Below are 20,123 nucleotides of genomic sequence, written 5' to 3' on the forward strand. Positions count from 1 at the left end.
CTGGTCTCCAGGGGCTCACCAAGCCACTGAGGAAAGAAGTCTCTCACTAGTTTCTCCACTAGTGTCCAACGAGCCCAAGCCCTTACTGGTACCCACAGGGCTGCAGGACACAGGTAATCGATTCAGGACTGAAAGAGAAACTAGAGTTGGTTATAGTAGAAAAAGGAGCCACATTCAGGTACCATTTTCTCTGAGTCCTTTGCTCCTTTACTAAATACACAATTCTGTATCCTGCTTCTGTCACTTAACATTAAAAATGAACAATTACTTAAATCACTAAAATTTCCTAGAAATCTCATTTTCAATGACCACATAGTCTTTCATACCATTATCTGTTAATGCTAAGAATTAGCATTAGGATATAAAATGTCATTGAAACCCACTAGCAGCCAGGAGCGCCTGGGTGCCTCAGTGGGTTAAGCATCTGACTCTTGGTTTTGGCTCAGGTTGTGATCCCAGGGTCCTGAGAGCAAGACCCACATCAGGCTCCCTTCTCAGTGCAGAGTCTGCTTAGGTTTCTCTCGCCCTCTCCCCCTCCTTCCCACTCTCTTTCTCTCTAAAATAAATAAATATTTAAAAAAAGAAAAAAACACCAGCAGCCAATATGCAGAGACTAAACAGTGAATGTCTGATTTTTTTTCCTGCTGTCTAATAGAATCAGAAGAAATGAAACTGGAATTGCCAACTTAACATTCTGAGTGGGAATATGCCAAAGGATGTATTGGAAAATTCTCAGATATTATGGTATTTACTTGGCTCTAAAAGTTTGGCTTTAAGTATGAGCTCAATTACAGATCACAGACTAAGATACTCCTTTGACATGTAAAACATATTTACACACACGCTTAGATGCATACATACATGTGTGTATATGTATACATAAATGTACGCTATAGAGAAGTCACTAAGATAAAGGATTAAACCAAGACTGTTTCTTTTATGTATATTTCTGTCGTCCCAAAAAATATGCTTGCACAGGAACAGCACTGAGTAACAAATTACTCAAAGAAACTACTGTTTTATACAATTAAATTCTGCTTTCATATATGGGGGAGGGGGGATTTTTCACTTAATATATTCTCATTGAGAAGAGTGCAAATGAAATGATTTTCTAACATAGAAAAACTTTCCTAAGCAAACTAGTTTATGGCACTATTTTTCTAATAAAGAATGTTTTATTTGAATTTTCTATGAGAAAATGATGTCAGTGGTGAATGACGAACATGCCTTTTATTTTTTTTATTTTTTTAATTTTTTTGAACATGCCTTTTAAAGATTAAAAATACTCACCTTTGATGTTGGAGAGATAAAATAAAGAGCTTTCATTTGTCTGACAGGTTCTCGATTCTTATAAATATTCTCCACAACTAATAAAAAAAAAGTAATTTTATATAACCAAGTATTTATACATTTGAAACAATTTTAAAATAAGCTTTACTTCTTATTTATAATAGGGAAACATATTTACATATACTGGGTTTAACATTTTCTTTGTCTCCATTTGATAAATTTAAAAATCCCAAAAATGGGGGCACCTGGGTGGCTCAGTCGTTAAGCATCTGCTTTTGGCTCAGGTCATGATCCCAGGGTACTGGGATCGAGCCCTGCATCGGGCTCCCTGCTTGGAGGGAAGCCTGCTTCTCCCTCTCCTGCTCCCCCTGCTTGTGTTCCTGCTCTCGTTATCTCTGTCAAAAAAAAAAAATCTTTAAAAATCCCAAAAATGTAGGGATGCCTCAGTGACTCAGTCGGTTAAGTGTCCAACTCTTGATTGTGGCTCAGGTCATGATCTCAGGGTCCTGGGACTGAGTCCCACATCAGGCTCCATGCTCAGCTCAGAGTCTGCTTGTCCCTTTCCCTCCCCCTCTGCCACTTGCACTCTCTCTCTCTCAAATAAATAAATAAAATCTTAAAAAAAAAAAATCCCCAAACTGTATCTTCCCTAAAACTAAACTCTGGGCTAAGTGCTCATCATGAAAAAAAAAAAAAGATAAAGCAGCTATTTCATAGTTAGGTCTACCAGCATAAGCAAGCAACAAGCCATGAAGAAAGCAAGAAAATGCATTAAAAATGAAAGTATGTATTTCTTCTTAAAAATATTCTACTATAATAGCAAATATGATACCAGATATCAGGCTAAGCACTTAACATGAATTATCTATTAAACCTTACAGTAAGTATTATATAACAAACCTATAAAGTAAGTATTTTACAAATAAGGAAACTGAGGCTTGAAGTTGTTAGGTAACTTGTCCAAGTTACACAGCCAGAGAGCAGAACAGGTAAGATTCCAACCCAGATCTGTTTGACTCCAGAATCCAAGTTTTTAACCACTATAATATTCTTTTTTTTTTTTTTTTGGACAGAGAGAGACACAGCAAGAGAGGGAACACAAGCAGTGGGAGTGGGAGAGGGAGAAGCAGGCTTCCTGCAGAGCAGGGAGCCCAACGCGGGCCTTGATCCCAGGACCCTGGGATCATGACCCGAGCCGAAGGCAGACGCTTAACGACTTAGCCACCCAGGTGCACCTTAACTACTATAATATTCTTTAAATAAACTGCTAATTAACTCTTATTCTTTTAAAACTATGCAATATTTATATTTTTTAAATGAAATATCACAATTTACTCAATTATAGTTTTATTATTGAAATTAAGAAGTTCATAAGGTTAACTTACGTAAAGTGAAGTAAATTTAAAACTAGTAAACTCTAAATTGTCAAATTAACTGTTAAAGCTATATTAAAAAAAAAAACTAAAGTATCATTCTACAAATCAAGAGAACCATCTTTTAAGACTAAAGTTGGCAAAGGTCCTGGAAAGAATTAAAAAGATTAAACTTGGGGTGCCTGGGTAATTCAGTCAGTTGAGCATCCAATTCTTGATTTCGGCTTAGGTCATGATCTCAGGGTTAAGGGATCAAGCCCCGTGTGGGGCTCTGTCCTCAGTGGGGTGTCTGCTTGAGATTCTCTCTCTCCCTCCCCCTCTGCCCTGCCCCCCACTTGTGTGCAGGCACACTCTTGCTAATAAATAAATAAATATCTTAAAAAAAAAAGATTAATCTGACAGGCAAGGGAGGCTACTGTTGGACTTCTCTGATAAATATGGCGATTCACCTTTTTATTCCTATGTTTATACTAATAAAGTATAGGTTTATCATAGCTTCTATTAGGATATCAAATAAGGTTTTCAAGGAAATATTTAATTTTATTTTTATCTCCATTCCCAACAATTATAATTTCACCTTTAAAAGATTAAGGGTTAGGGGTGCCTGGGTGGCACAGTCAGTTAAGCAATCGACTCTTGGTTTCAGTTCAGGTAGTGAACTTGGCGTTCTGAGATCAGGGCCTGAGACTGGCCTCACACTGAATCTGCTTCAGATTCTCTCTCCCTTTCCCTCTGCCCCTCCTGCTGGTGCTCTTTCTTTCTCTCTCTCAAATAAATAAATAAATCTTAAAAAAAAAAAAGATTAAGGTTAAATCTGTATAAACTTACTTTTATTGCTTAATACTCAAAATCAAGTGTCTTACAGTCATCTTATGCTATATATACTATTATGTTTGGTGGGTAATGTACATGTTAATGTGTGAAAATACTATGATATGATTTAGAATACAGACTTTGAAAATACTCTTAAATGTCTGGTTATTAATAGCACAAAGTGCCACTTCTTCAATTCCCTGGAAAATGGATATCTATAAGAGATTTTTTAAAAAGATTTTTATGATTATTCCTATACAGTGACAAAGGAATAATCTAACTTCCAGTCTATTTTTTAAAAGGGTTCTACTTTTTCTCATCAATTTTTTAAAACTTCTAAGTCAGTACTGAATATTTTCACAAATGACCTGAATGATGACAGAATGTATGATCACTGAACCTGCAATGCCAAGTCTAATCGAGGGAATCTCAATTTGAGAGCCCATGTGGGACTCAAAAGGACTGGGACAAGTTCAAGTTGGTAGATATGATGATGATTAAACCAGAGCAAACCAAGGTGAGCACATATAAGGAAGCAATGTTCTCCATGATAAACAGTCCTTATGAAATGCTTCTCAAAAAAAAAAAAAAAAAGGCTTTCTGTGGTCAAATAAATTTAGAAAACTGAGTACTACACCTGAACCCAGGGGATCCACATACCCGCTGGCACAGAAAAAAATCTCTGGAAAGTCCTAAAGAAACCTGTTTAGCTTTGTCTAATGCTATTTCCCAAACGTACTTGCCAACAGAATCTTTTCCTTGAAGAATATCTATCAACGCCGAACACACAGTAAGAAACACTGGTCTACAAAAGTTCAATAAAACCTCCTTACAGTGCAAAATGTTTCTGTAGTTTCACAGAGTTTTCATACACATTAGCAAATCGTTCTCACTCTAGTTGCAAATCAGAATGACCTCTGGAAACTTAAACTTCGTGGCTTAATCAATATTACATTTGTCCAATAGTAGAAAAATCAAGGCTTTAATCTAATTTTTTTTTTATGGTTAAAATGTCAAGCTCTTTTTTTTTTTTTTTAAGATTTTATTTATTTATTCATGAGAGACACACAGAGAGAGAGAGAAGCAGAGGGAGAAGCAGGCTTCCCGCTAAGCAGGGAGCCCGATGCGGGACTCGATCCCAGGACCCTGGGATCATGACCTGAGCCGAAGGCAGATGCTTAACCATCTGAGCCACCCAGGCGCCCTTAATCTTCTAATTTCTAGTTGAGAGTTTTTCCACTGAGAAGACCATAAATACCACAAAGACAAACTGAATATATAATCAATAATAAAAGATTATATATTAAAGATTTTATATTTAGGGGTGCCTGGGTGGCTCAGTCGGTTAGGCGGCTGCCTTCAGCTCAGGTCATGATTCCAGAGTCCCGGGATGGAGCCCTGCATCAGACTCCCTGCTCCGGGGGAAGCCTGCTTCTCCCTCTCCCCACACCCCCTGCTTGTGTTCCTTCTCTCGCTGTGTCTCTCTCTCTCTCTGTCAAATAAATAAACTCTTAAAAAAAAAAAGATTTTATACATAAGTATCAAAATAAACATATAAAAGCTTTTAGATAATCCTCCCCTTGTACACAATGCTCAGGTTTTCTTGAAAATACTGGTGTACATTTGAACCTAACAAGTAGCAGTGACAGAGGGTACACATCCTACATTAAATTCCAAAATATAAAAGAATTATATTTGACTTTTAAAAACTTTTATTTATTTATTTGAGAGAGAGAGTGAAAGCTAGATAGAGTGAGCACACACAGAAGGAGGAGAAGCAGACTCCCCCCTGGGCAGGGAGCCTGATGCAGGGCTCGATCCCAGGACCCTGGTATCATGACCTGAGCTGAAGGCAGACACTTAACCGACTGAGCCACCCAGGCACCTCTATAATTAACTCTGAGTCTCAGTTTCCTCATTATCAGTGAGGGTATTTAAGATCTCTTTAAAGGGTTGTCATGGGGCGCCTTGATTTTATAACACAATCTTACTATCCACTTAAAGCAATACATGAAAACCAGCAATATTTATAAAAACACTAAGGTTAACCCAGTGTGTCAACATTCAAAACCATTATCAAATATGTAAGAGTTAAAAATTTCAATAACAAACTCAACAAGGCAACTGACTTAGTTTTGGTCAGGAGCACTGAATTATAATCTCAGCTGAAGAAAAAACTTCCAGGGCTTATTCTGAAGACTCACAGAGAAAAGAATGTCCAGTGTAATTATTATGGCTAGCGTTATAAAAATAAAACATAACCTCTTCAGAAACACAATGACTAAAATTTATTAATACTTCAAACTTTCCCAATCACAATAAAAAACGTTTTCATGATGAGTATTAGTAACACTTACCAGTTATACCCTCGGCTAGAAGATCTGTCATTTTGCAACATGATGCCAAAAGCTTAGTGGTAAATTCATCTAAAAGCATTATCTTAAAATGAATATCAATTAAGAAATAGTATAAGTACTTGATTGCCAAGAATTCACAAAAGACAGAATTTAATACATTAAACCTACTCAAACATAGACCTTTTATGACATAAAATGAAAATATTAGGGCAGAAGGCAAAATTATCTCAACTCACCTTTTAACTTGTATGACCTGGATATTTATTTTCTCAATATACATACATATAATATCATACATAAGTAAGCAAAAAGAAACATTTCCATTTTGAAGCAGAGAACTTGTTCATTTTATTTACTTATTTGAGAACTTTTTCATTTTAAATGTATCTTGTGTTTAACATCAAATTTTCTTAAAATTATAAAATTCCACTTCTGGAATAATAAATGTTCCAGGTGCTGTTGTAATCATTTGCCATGGATTAATTCATTTAATCTTTACAACCAAACTATGAGGTAATACTGTCCCTATTTTATAAACAAGGAACAGAGAGATCAAGGAATTTATCCAAGAAGCCACAGCTATCAAGTGGTGAAGCTGGGATTTGAACGCAATCAGTAGGTTCCAGACTCTATACTGTTACAGAAGTATAATAAGGACAATATATTGATGTCCTCAATTAAAGGGCAAAATATGCAAATTCTACCTTCCATTCGCCTTCTTTCTTGCAGTCATCAAACACTGTTGCTTTTATCTCTGCCAAAAAAAAAAGAATTATTTATAAATCTTAATCAACAGTTAGAAATATAATAATAGAATAACTACTCAAAAGATCAAAAACATTGGGGAAGCATCCAACTTGAAAATCTGCTAACCTATATAAAAAGTATATATACTTGTTAAACTCTAGGTGAAAATCCAGTTATCTTTAATACCTAACATTTATTTATTTTTAGAGCGAGAGAGCACACACTCACACACTCATACCAAATCGGGGGAAAGGCAGAGGGAAAGAGAATCTCAAGCAGACTCCCTCCCCACTCCCCCCATCCCTGGGCCAGGAGCTCAGCTGGGGCCTCCATCCCATGATCTTCAGATCATGACCTGAGCCAAAATAAAGAGTGGGACGCTCAACTGACTGAGCCACCCAGGCACCCCCTACCTATATTTAAACTGTAATATGTTTTTAAACTTTTGAGAATAAAAGTATTATGAAAGACTAATATACTTAAGAATATATTTAAGTATATAAATATATCTGGAAAATATTTCTGAAACTACTAACTGATTTGCTTTTTCCTATTCTACTTAAATCCCAAGTAAACAAGATGAAAACAAAACCCACAGGAAAATCCCTAACTAGCCCATTGCTAAATTATATCTGATAATCGAAACTAGGTACTTTTCTTCCTGGTTTAATGCAATACAATTTTCAACAATTTATATTCTAGCACTAGATACAAATATTCAGCCTTGATTTATAATCAATAAATGTTAACATTTTCCTTGCAATGATTTTCAAAATTGATCTAAATGTATTTTTCAAATTAGTTCACGGATTTACAAAAACTTTTTTCTTATATATTAAATAATACACATAGCAATTCATACAAATACCTGTTGTTCTACTTCATAATTCCCCACATTTAATGTTTCATTAATTTTCAATTTTGAAAATAATATGTAGTATGTAATAAATAAAATATAATTAAAATATAAATTATAGTAACTTCTAATTTCACTAATTCCTGGTACTGAGATGTTTATATAATTCATTTAAACTTTTCTAATTTATATTTAAGTTAATGCTTGTAGAAATATACCATCAATTTTTGGCATCACATTAAAAAAATGACATGTTCAAGCAAAGGATATATTTAATAAGGATTACTAATAATCATCATAAGAAGTATGATCTGGAAGGTTTTACTGTAATTGGGAAGCCGTGAAAGTGTTAAGAAATACTAGTAAAGGTGCTTATATATGTTTGCTAGGAAGATTATAATGTTAAATGAGAATTATGGCAAAAGCCTAGAGTGTTGAATGCTAGTTTAAGCCTAACGCACTGGTTTCTTCTACTCTACAGGCAGAGATGAAGGATTTTCTCAGGCAGAGTTCAGACACTAAAATACTATGCTACTTCCCTTTCTAAGCTTGTGTTATTTCTATATACCTCAAGCAGGCTGCAAATCAAAGACATAAATGCTCATGAATTTATGACTGAGCAGCTTAAAGAGTTTCCTAGGAAGAACTCATCTCATCATAGTCTTTAAAACCTTAGAAATTACACTGACCTATATGGTAGAAACTAGTCGCATGTCACTACTGAGCACTTAAAATGTGGCTAGCCCCTGAACTGGGATGTCCTGAAAGTATAAAAGTTGCTAAAGTAGGGGCGCCTGGGTGGCTCAGTCGTTAAGCGTCTGCCTTCGGCTCAGGTCGTGATCCCAGAGTCCTGGGATCACCAGATTTCAAAGACTTAGTACAAAAAAGGGAATGGAAAATATTAATTTTTTATATTTACATGTTTAAATGATAACATTTTAGAAATTTATTATTAAAATGATCCTCATCCATTTCTCTTTACTTTTTTTTAGTGTGGCTATTAGAAAATTTTAAATTATATATGTTGCTTGCATTCTATTTCTACTGGATAGTGCTGCCTTGGAATCCAAAGGCAAATACCCAAATACCCAGACAGTGTTAGCATCTTAAAAATAAATAAAAAAATAACTAGCTTTGTGGACTAGAAATTAGGGGCATCCATGAAAAGTGATATGGTCACAGGTAAAGTATGTTTGGAAGGGAATCAAAGGAAATCACATCAACTAATATTACAGAACTAAAGAGGCATTTCCTCCAAATACTAATGAAAATTATTTGACCTTACATACGTTTCTCTAGCACCCCAAATATGGATATATCTCAAAGCCTCAATTCCCTTAGTCCACTTGCTCTACTCTCTCCCTCAGAAACCGTATTCATCCTTGAAAGTTTCATCTATCAGATCCATCCTTCACTTTTGCCAACATTATTGAGATATAACTGACACAAAACACAACTTCAAGATATACAATGTGCTGATCTGATATACATATACTGCAGTATAATTACCACTGTAATGTTACTTAACATCTCCAACACCTCACATAATTACCATTCTTTTAGTAATTTTGGGACATAAGAACATTTAAGATCTATCTACTTTAGCAACTTTTTTTTTTTTTAAAGATTTTATTTATTTGACAGAGAGAGAGACAGCGAGAGAGGGGAACACAAGCAGGGGGAGTGGGAGAGGGACAAGCAGACCTCCTGTGGAGAAGGGAGCCCGATGCGGGGCTCGATCCCAGGACCCTGGGATCATGACCTGAGCTGAAGGCAGACGCTTAATGACTGAGCCACCCAGGCGCCCCTACTTTAGGAACTTTTTTAAAAAAAATTTTTATTTATTTATTTGAGAGAGAGAGAGAATGAGAGAGAGCACATGAGAGGGAGGAGGGTCAGAGGGAGAAGCAGACTCCCTGCCGAGCAGGGAGCCCGATGCGGAACTTGATCCCGGGACTCCAGGATCATGACCTGAGCCGAAGGCAGTCGCTTAACCAACTGAGCCACCCAGGCGCTGTACTTTAGCAACTTTTAAGTATATAGTACAGTGTTGTTATCTATAATCATAATACTGTGCATTAGATCCCCAGAACTTACTCATCTTCTAACTGTAAGTTTGTACTCTTTGACCAACTTCTCCCCATATCCCCGAACCCCCAGCAGTCCTTCAATTTTCTACAAATCTTACAGCCTATCTCTCCTTCATTCAATTATACAGTACAGGTTTAAGCACTTACATGCCTCAAATTGAGATTATAGTTTCCTAAAAACTGCTCTAGACTTCTCTAAGAGTTTTATTGGCATGTTCTGAGTCATAGTCTTTGGATATTTCCTCCATCCCCCAGATCCAATAATCAGACAGTGTTGATTGTTCTTTCTGGTGACTGCCACTATCCCCAACATTGCCTTGATTCTCATCATCTCTCACTGAACTACTGCAATAGTCACCTACCTGGATTTCCTGCTTTCTACCTCCAACCCCTTTGCCATTTCAATCCATTTTTTCACACTGCTGTCAGTTATCTTCCTGAAGCACAATTTGTTTATATCAAAGCCCACCTCGAAATTCCTTCAAGTGTTCACTCCTGCCTACAAAATAAAATCTAGATTTTACTATTCAACATCCTCTACCAAGTAGCCTCTGATACTCTCTAAGTTGATCTTCCACCAGTCCAAATGCTAGCCAAATAACGACTTTTTTTTTTTAAGATTTTATTTATTTATTTGAGAGAGAGAGAATGAGAGACAGAGAGCATGAGAGGGAGGAGGGTCAGAGGGAGAAGCAGACTCCCTGCCGAGCAGGGAGCCCGATGTGGGACTCGATCCCAGGACTCCAGGATCATGACCTGAGCCGAAGGCAGTCGCTTAACCAACTGAGCCACCCAGGCGCCCGCCAATTAACGACTTCTTAATACCAACTACTCTGCTTTGCTCATTCTTTCTCCTAAATGCAAAAGGAAATGGATTTAAAACTAATACCAAAGAAGAAATGAAAACATCGAGAGGAAAAATGAGAGTAGAGCTAACTTAGTGTATAGCATCAGCAATGTGGAAGGTATACTTGCACAACTCTCTTAAATCACACAGAAACTATTAATAAACCTGGCGACAATACAAGTGAAACTGGTTTGTCTGGAAAATAGGAAATCATCTATGAATAACAGTTGTTGTTTTCTTTTAAGATTTTATTTATTTATTTGACAGAGACCCAGCGAGAGAGGGAACACAAGCAGGGAGAGTTGGGAGAGGGAGAAGCAGGCTTCCCGCTGAGCAGGGCTCGATCCCAGGACCCCGGGATCATGACCTGAGCCGAAGGCAGACGCTTAATGACTGAGCCACCCAGGCGCCCCTAAATAACAGTTTTTATGGAAACCAAAAAGCCTAGCAATGTGTAAATCATAAAGAAGGAAGTAAGAGGGGAAAAATACCAGTACTAACGACAATCTCAACATGGATCTGGAAAAGGTACCCTTCTCTCTTTATCTGCTCTTATCTAAATCCAGGTCTCAAATTCAGCTCCCTTTTCTGTGATTTATACGTATGTATCTCCACCTGCTCACTAGATACCGCAGCTTTCACTTAACACTATGTTCTAAATCTAAACTATTTTTTTTCCCTCCAAAACTGTTCCTTCTCTTTCCCTTTACCAATAAACAGCATCAGGTCTCCTAGACCTGAATCCTACTCTGGGATGACTCTCCCCCAGCTTAAATCCTATTTATTCCATCTCTAGAATCTTTCTCATACTCTCCATCCATCTTCTATCTCCTTTGCCACATTTTGGCCTTCTTTCTTGGACCAACACCATAACAGTACCAGTCTCTTTGCCTCCCACTCCAATTTATCACCCAAGTGCACATCCTCTTCTAACATCTATAAGGTTTTTTTCTAATAATCAAATTATTATAAAAATGGAATCAACACATATATATTACTCCATCACTTGCTTGTTTTCACTAAATATACATTACAGATACCCTTTATACAGAATATAAGCACATAGATACAAATCTTCTCTTTGATAGCTATAGTACATTCCTTAGTACAGGTACACCATAACTTATTCAATTATTCTCCTATATGACAAGTAGTCATCCTGTTTCCATTTTTGCCACATTATATAATGTTGCAATGAAGATCTTTATACATATATCTTTTTTTTTTTTAACACTTTATTTATTTGAGGGCGCCTCAGTCAGTTAAGCATACACCTTCAGCTCAGGTCATGATTCCAGGGTCCTGGGATTGAGTTCCACACTGGGCTCCCTGCTCGCCGAGGAGTCTGCTTCTCCCTCTACCCCTCCCTCTGCTGTGCACACTCTAATAAATAAAATCTTTTTTTAAAAAAGACTTTGAGAGAGAGAGTTCATGTACTAGAAGGGGGAGGAGCAGAGGGACAAGCAGACTCTCTGCTGAGCATGGAGACCATCTCAGGGCTCCATCCCACAACCCCAAGATCATGACCCAAGCCGAAGTCAGATGCTTAACCAACTGAGCCACCCAGGCACCCCTATACATATATCTTTATTTACCATTACTTTTATTTCTGAAGGCTAAGTTCCCATAAGTGAGATTGCTGGCATCAAAAGATACGTGTCTCTTATTTTACTGTATGTTGCCAAATGCTTTCTCAAAATGCTTTTTAACCATTCACATTCCCACCAGCAAGCTTCCCAATTACAGCATATCAATCTGATGGGTCAAAAAAAGGAATTAGTCTTGATTTCCATTTCCACTAAAAAACAATCAATTCAATGTCCTAATCTGCAAATCAACTGTTTCCATCCTTTAGTGCTCTATTGAGTCATTATCTTCTATTTATCAATTTGCAGAAACTCTGTATATTAACCCTTTCTTCCTATGTGTGGTCAATATTTTCTTCAAATCTATAGGTTTAGCTGGTGTCTTCTACCATATAGGAATTTACAATTTTTATTTAATCAAGTCTTTTTTTTTTAAAAAATGGGATTTGGGTTACCAGTTAGTTTTTTCAAAAGTCTAACTCCTGCTAGCCTGTATTTTCTCCACATTTTATTGTTTTACTTTTTACACTTTAGATCTCTAATACATATGGAATTCATTTTAACTTGCTAAAGCTGGACTAAAATCATGCCTAAGCAAATAACAAGGAGCAAAGAATCATGCTAAGCAGATGTCAGAGCAAAATGCCTTAAGACACAAATGATTTGTAAAATGTCATTAGACAATGAAAACCTAATAATAAATATTTATGACCTAAACAAAACAACACAAAAGAAAAACTATGGCGTAAGAGAAAACTATGAGGAATGCAAGTTGTCAGGATGCCTGGGTGGCTCAGTTGGTTAAACGTCTGACTGCCTTCAGCTCAGGTCATGATCCTGGGGTCCTAGAATCGAGCCTTGAATGGGGCTCCCTGCTCAGTGGGGAGCCTGTTCCTCCCTCTGCCTGCCACTACCCCTGCTTGTGTGCATGCTCTCTCTCTCTGACAAATAAATCTTTAAAAAAAAAAAAAAGGAATGCAAGTGGAAATAAAGAAAATATAACAAAATGAAGATCTAAAAATGGAATCATAAAGAATTCAAGCTAAAAAATCTTAAAGAACATGTAATCCAAACTCCTCATTCTTTAGGCTGGGAAAGGTAAGTATAATCTGGAGTGGAAACCAAGTCTTCTAACTCTTAGTCCAATGAGGAGAAATAATAAACTAGTCTTTTATAAGTAATGCATAATGACAATGTGTTTGAAAAATCAAAAAGCCAAGAGTCAAAAGCAGACTTGTAGGCCATAAAGAAATGTACATTCTCAGAAAACTTACACGTTACTAAATTCCTAATTAGGATTCCAGCAGATTCTGCTGACCTGTGGCCTAAGTTATTTAGTGAACAGGTAAGAATTTTTTTTTTTTTTTTAAAGTAGGCTCCAGGCCTAGCATGGAACCCAACGCAGGGCTTGAACTCATGACCCTGAGATGAAGACCTGAGCTGAGATCAAGAGTCATATCTTAACTGAATGAGCCACCCAGGCATCCCAGGTAAGAATCTTTATAAAGGTAAATCCAGGGGCCTGGGGCAGGAACAAATGCAATACTCGTTATTAGTCAGCTGAATAAAACAGATTGAACTGCACATGGGAAAAACCACTTAGGGCTTTCAAGGTACACTGTTTAAAAACTGTATGAAAGTAGAACATATGAAAACTGAGGACTACTTTAGACCAACTAAATGTATACAAAGGTAAATATCAAAGTGCTAATATTTCTAGGTAGCGACTTAGTAATTTCTGTATTTATTTCTGTAAAGAAAACACTTAACAGTGTAAGGTCTGGAGGGTTTCTCTCTTAAATATAAAGGTGTAAAAATAAAAAGCTACTGTTAACAAAATTATTTAATGGCAATATAAGTCAGAATAGTAATTATTCTGGGGAAGAGGGTAGGATTTGGACTGGGAAGGGTTATGGGGTACTTGGAAACATTCTCTATCGTGATCTAGGTGGTAGTTACGTGGATAAAAATTCATCCAGCTGTACACTTGGCATTAGCACACTTTACCATATGCTTAATGAAATCTTAGAGTCATTTCCCTTCAAAACAGAAATATGAAAACAACTTCCTTTCAGCATTGTTTCAACAGAATCTCAAAAATGCTAGTGATTTTTTTTTTTGCTAATGACTGATATTTGAGAGAAAAAAAATTTTCCTTTTTAATGGTTCTTCACTATGTCTAAACTATTTAGCTCCAACCTACCTTTTAGTCTTCATCACCCTATTCCTTGCAAAAGGAATTGTTCCCTCTCCCATAAAAATTGTACTTTTTGGGGGCACCTGGGTGGTTCAGTCATTAAGCGTCTGCCTTCGGCTCAGGTCATGATCCCAGGGTCTTGGGATTGAGCCGAGCCCCGCATCAGGCTCCCTGCTCAACGGGAAGCCCGTTTCTCCCTCTCCCTCTGCCTACTGCTTGTGTTCCCTCTCTCGCTCTCTGTGTCAAATAAATAAATAAAATCTTTAAAAAAAAAAAAAATTGTACTTTTTCATGTTGGGCCATGGTTCAGATTTCCCTCTGTCTGGCAAAATCCTACTATATTTCAATTGCACTTCCTCTTTGTGGAGTCTTCCTTGACCGACTCCCAGAGAGGAAATGATTCCTTTTTTTTCTCTTCTCCCACGAAACCTTTTTGCACTAATACAGCACGTGCTACTTGTGTGCCATCACCTCCCACTGAACTGTGAATTCCAGGAAGTCAAGATATATGCACCTAAAATAGTGTGCAGCATAGATACTCAATTAATACTGATTAATATATGACTGTGCAAATATCTAAAAAATAAAGAATAAAATTTTGCTTGATAAGATAAACTTAAAATGACCAGAATGAAAATATACATAAAACAAAAACAATTGATTAAAACAGAAATATATTTTATACATGCTTACATTTGCATGGAAAACTTGTAGAAGAATTTGTAAGAAACCTAAGAGTGGCTGTATCTGGAAAGGGAGGCTGGGACAATCTTCTGCTATCAAAATTTTTTTGCCACCTCAAGGTATTTAGACACTTAAAAATGTTAATAGCAAAGATTAAGAAATAGCATGGAAAATGCTATGTCAGTATTAGGTATTTAAAAAAAGGAAGTCACTGATACCATAAATTCTTTTATGTTGTGACTTAAAACATCTATTAGATTTGCATATAAATGTTATGTTGTTTTCCTAAGGGATAAATAGAGGTTTTAGGCTGATCTTTGAAAATATTTCTCTGTAAAAAACATTTTGTGTGTGTGGATAATTTTTACTAGTAATAAATTACAAGATAATTTTGAAAAATAAAAAAATAAATAAAATAAATAAAAAAAGGAAGTCACAGAATGACGAATAAGAAAAAATATATCTGTAGCTATATAAGGACTAAAAGGAAAATGTGAAAAAGGGGAAAAGCTTATGATTAAACGTGTAAAGGACTGGCTTAAATACATTCCGATTACTTTTATTTGTAATTTTTCTAGATCAACTTTCTCTTAACATTTCCTATAAAATAAGTGCTATGAATCACAGACATCAGACTACTATTTACAGACAAGGAAAAAAGACTGCATTAAGGAAAAAAAAAATGCCACAGGTGGCTTAAGCTTGCTTGGAGGTTGATTTAATTACTCTTGTTTTGCTGCCTTTTTTTTTTTTTTTTTTTTGCTGCTTTATTTTTTAAATAAACTTCATCAAATTTTTATTTAAAACCTTTTATCAGGGGGCGCCTGGGTGGCTCAGATGGTTAAGCGTCTGCCTTCAACTCAGGTCATGGTCCTAGGGTCCTGGGATAGGGCCCCGCATCGGGCTCCCCGCTCGGCGGAAGGCCTGCTTCTCCCTCTCCCACTACCCCCCTGCTTGTGTTCCCTCTCTGGCTGTATCTATCTCTGTCAAATGAATAAATAAAAGCTTAAAAAATAAATAAATAATTAAAACCTTTTCAGTGATATTTTTGCTACTGCTTTCCTGTAGCAAAAAGTTTCAAATGAGCAATACCAAGCACCAGAAACTTTAACTGATTTTAAGTACGGATATTAGTTTTGTAAATAAATATAGCCTTTGCACTCAAAATAGTAAAGCCTTTTTTTAAAAAAGTGTTTTTAAGACAGTCCCTAAAAGCTGATCCCTTCTCATGGTTTCAGTCTCAGCTCAAATGTCACCTACTCAGAGAAACCTTTCCTGATCCACCTAGTTAAAGTAGCCCCCCGCATATATAGATCACAAACTGAAATGATGTTTATTTTTTGTTTACCTTTTTATTTTTTATTATTCCCTACTTGAATGCAAGCTTCGAGAAGGCTGGGAACTTGTCTGCCTTCTATTGCTGCATTCCCATAGGAATTCAGTAGTATTTATTGAATAAATAGGGAAAACTTTGGGTAGCAAAAAATGGAGAAAATTATAAAGCTAATCTACTGTTTACTGTTAACAATCATTTGCATTTTGCTAGAGCCTGTTTGGAATTTAAAGCTCTAAAAGACACAATAGTGGACCCAACTTTAAAAAGCTTTTCAAGACACATTAGGCAGTAGTAAAAAGTGCCATTTGAGAAGGATAAACCAAATGCTACAGAAATATAAGAGGCTGGGTTAAAATAAGAAGCCATTATGGAGACTTGAAGGCTAGCTAAAATTTGGATAGGTGAAGAACAGGCATAAGGGGAGCATTCTTGACCGAAATTGGCATAAAGATGGAGAAGATTTCAAGAAGAGTCAACAGTATAGACTAGTTGAACATCAAGAGCATACAAGGGAAAGGTAAATAAGGTAGGTTAAGGTCAGGGTATAAGTCTTCAAAAGCAGACTAAGTATTTGAAATCATCTCTAGACAACAGGAGAGGTCTCTCTCCACAGGTCTTCAAGCAGGAGATCAGCATGATCACAGCACTGCACTGTTAGAAGAATTCTGGCAGCTATTGGCCAGATAGACTGAGAACAAGGGCTTGGAGGGTTAGTTAGGAGGCAGAGGCTATTGCAAAAGACTGGGCATAAGATAAGCCTCTGAACTAAGGTTTAAATTAAACATTATAGAAAATTACAGACACGTGACATGTTAACTCTGCAGCCAGAAAGATCTGGGTGTGATAAGTCTATACTTAATAGCTCTATCAGGTTTCTAAAAAATAGCTTTATTGAGATATAATTTGTATACCATATAATTCACCCAAAGTGTACAATTAAATAGCTTTTAGTATATTCAGAGTTGTGCATCCACCACCATAATCAATTTTAGAACCTTTTCATTACTCCAAAAGGAAACCATCCCCTTAGCCATCATCCCTGAGTCTCCCCATCTGCTCCTCCCCCCAGACATACACAGCTGCTAATCTACTTTCTGTCTCTATATATTTCTCAATTATGGACATTTAATGTAAATGGAGTTATACAATATGTGGTTATTTGTGCATGGCTTCTTTCATCTGGCACAACTTTTTCAAGATTCCTCAATATTGTCGCATCTATCAGTACTTCATTTCTTTTTATTGCCTAATAGTCCTTGTCATTTACCTATTCATCAATCCATAGGTATTTGGGTTGTTTGATTTTTTTTTGGCTATTATGAATAATACAGCTATGGTAATAGCTGTATCAGTTTTAACATATATGAAATAAAGATAATAATTCTTACCAAATTTTAATAGATGTAAAGAATAATGCCTGGTACAGAATAAATGTTCAAGAAATAGTAGTTTCCTTCTCCCTACATTTTGGGTAAATTGAAGGTTAAGTTATTTAGCTTTCTACCATGACCTAACTGTATTATCTTCAATCTAACAAAACCCTTCCCTAGTCAAATGTAGGATTCCCCTACCTCTTAGGAGATTCCTTCATCATTTCTTACAGACTCTATCATCTTTTGCTAACAGAACTCAGAGTCCCTCTTCTGTCTCTCTACTTTACTACCAAATGCTGAATGAATGTCATCTTGTTTTTCAGTTATGTTTCTATTTATACAAAGATTCAAAGAACTATTTTTTAATCCTGATATTTCTTTCCTTCCTTTCAGTCTCCCGTCTTATCTTACACTCCATCTGACATCCTGGTGCAATCTCAAGTTAACAGCACTAGACGGAAATTTTGTTATCTCTAAACTCTCCCTCTTGCCCAGTTTCCACACTATCAAAACTGATGTTACTATCACTAACTGTTTTTTTCTTATAAATGCTGATGTTAAGGAGCATATATATCTTGGAAATTATTACAATGTAATTCACTACCTATTTTCTTATAAATGCACTTAAATACCATTGTGATTGAAAAATATTACCAAATCTTAAGTCACCCATGCAAATCTTAAAAAACAGAATGCCAAACTTATAATTATCAAATTTTTAAAAACATGTTATCATAACTTATTTTCCCCCTTCTATTATACGGTCGTTTTTAGTATCTAGTATGTTCAGCAATATGCCAGTTACTGATTTGGTTTTAATTTTACACAAGGAACTCTGTAACTCCCAGAATTTTGTTAACTCAAGTCACTTCTATCCTTTGCTTAACAAGCTAGAGTCAGAAATACTAATTAGATGTTACTCCCTTTTCCACTACTAGGCCATAATTAATTTGAACTCAGCAAGCCCAACAATGATGGTTCCTCCTGTCTGGTGGTTTCATTCCTTCTCTAACCTGGCAGACCTCGGTTTGGAGCGATTTTTATGAAATCGTAGATGATAAGGCAGAAGAGCAAAACATCAGTAACTAACAAGCAGTAAGTAGTACAGTCCTAACAGCAGGGAGTGGCCCGGAGAGTGTAGAGAGAGAAGTGAAGGTACAGCTTTTGTCCCGAGATTTAATCATTCAAATGGTTCTTTCTCAAGAACTCTTTAGAAAATGGGCTCCTCTAGGAATACAGGAATAAGGATCTATTTAACAGAAAGGTTTTGTTTTTCTTTTAGAGGACACCGAAAAGTGTAGTTATAAAACGCTGCCTGGTACTAAAACGAAGATGCAGAATAAGCAGTCTTTGGAAACAAGTGTGGGGAGAAGGGGAGGGGCGGGCTACAGAAACAGTGCACAGACTGTCCGGGGTGGAGAGACACCACCGACTGGTGGGGCTCCGCGCGGAGCCGAGGAGCGTAGGGAGCACCGCCGAAGACAGGCACAAGGGCCGCGGGGGAAAAAGCCAGGCTAGGGGCCGCCGCTCACCCAGGGCGGGGCCTCGGGGCCCAAGCCAGGCCGAGGCGAGGGGGTGCCCCAGGAGAGGAGGAAGGCCACTTGCTCCCGCACCCTGCCCATCCCTGGTGCTGGCAAGAAAGAGGGGTGGGAAGGAAAGCAAGAAAAGGTCCTAACAGGGACGCAGGTCCCAAAGCAACAAGTGCCCGCGGCGGCTCCCCAAGAGACTGCTGGTCCGGGGCAGGAAAGCAAGGCACGGTGCGGCGGCCTCCTGGCCTTCCCTCTCTCAGCCCCCGCCCCACCGCACTCACTCTGCCACACGACGCTCTTCAGCCCCCGTTCCGTCACCGGCGGCGCCATCTTCCCAACACTGCAGAAGAGCAGCGGCCGCCTCCCACCCGCAACCTACTTTAGCAGGGAGAAAGAAGCGAGGGTGGCTCCGCCCCACCCAGAGGCCTCGCCCTCCGGTGACGACACGCGCGACTGCGTGGGGATTTCCGCCCACCCCTGGACGGAGGCTGCGCAGTGAGGGCGAAATCTGCCTGGGCAGTCGTGCGCCCCCTAACGGAAGGCTCGGTCAAGCAGAAGTTCGTCGACCTGTGAGGTCAAAGAGCGCAGTGGTGCCTGTGGGTTGAGCGCTAACGCGATGTTCGAAATTCCGAATTCAAGCATACAGTACTTGAAGAAGTACTTCCTTCTCTTTGCAAAAGAAGTCTCCACTTTGCGAAGCCATTCGTATTACACTCAGTAGCCAGCTCAACTATCGAATAGAAAATTTATCCCTTAAAGGTTTTTTTATTCATTTTTCGAGGACATAATAATTGTAGAGAACTCTGAGGTCCCCTCCCGTGTGCCCCGAACTATGCAAGACTTTCAGGGCACTCAAATCAATGGAAGACCCACTTCTGAAGAATTTTAAATCTCCTTTGAGATCTCCATTCCTGGCATGTTGAAGGTAGTCAAAAGTTGATTGAAAAAGTAAATGCCTTGGGATGCCTGGGTGGTTTAGTAGGTCAAGCCTCTGTCTTGGGCTCAGGTCATGATCTTAGGGTCCTGGGATCGAGTCCCACTTCCC

The 20,123-nt window shown here is 37.6% G+C and overlaps 1 protein-coding gene across 13 annotated transcripts in view; it reads right to left on the reverse strand.

The window, feature by feature from the left end:
- Positions 1-19,516, reverse strand: part of STXBP3 (syntaxin binding protein 3) — an 86,265-nt gene extending 66,749 nt beyond the window's left edge. For 12 of the 13 annotated variants that reach the window (XR_010410802.1, XR_010410801.1, XR_010410800.1 and 9 more), the window contains exons 1-4: positions 19,360-19,516; positions 6,538-6,587; positions 5,834-5,915; positions 1,291-1,367 (exon numbers count right to left, since the gene is read on the reverse strand). Coding sequence is in view for 6 of the 13 variants with exons in the window: in XM_045897071.3 (XP_045753027.1) it covers positions 1,291-1,367; positions 5,834-5,915; positions 6,538-6,587; positions 19,360-19,408 (258 nt within the window). In the remaining 7 variants the exon portion in view is untranslated. Of the gene's footprint in view, positions 1-1,290; positions 1,368-5,833; positions 5,916-6,537; positions 6,588-9,888; positions 10,026-19,359 lie in introns of all 13 variants that reach the window. The other variant, XM_054512704.2, reaches the window with a different exon arrangement.
- Positions 19,517-20,123: the final 607 nt, after the last annotated feature.

Source organism: Mirounga angustirostris, unplaced genomic scaffold, assembly GCF_029215605.1.
Source record: "Mirounga angustirostris isolate CCGP_5_RB_7025 unplaced genomic scaffold, mMirAng1.0.hap1 SCAF_4, whole genome shotgun sequence".
Taxonomy (NCBI): Eukaryota; Metazoa; Chordata; class Mammalia; order Carnivora; family Phocidae; genus Mirounga; species Mirounga angustirostris.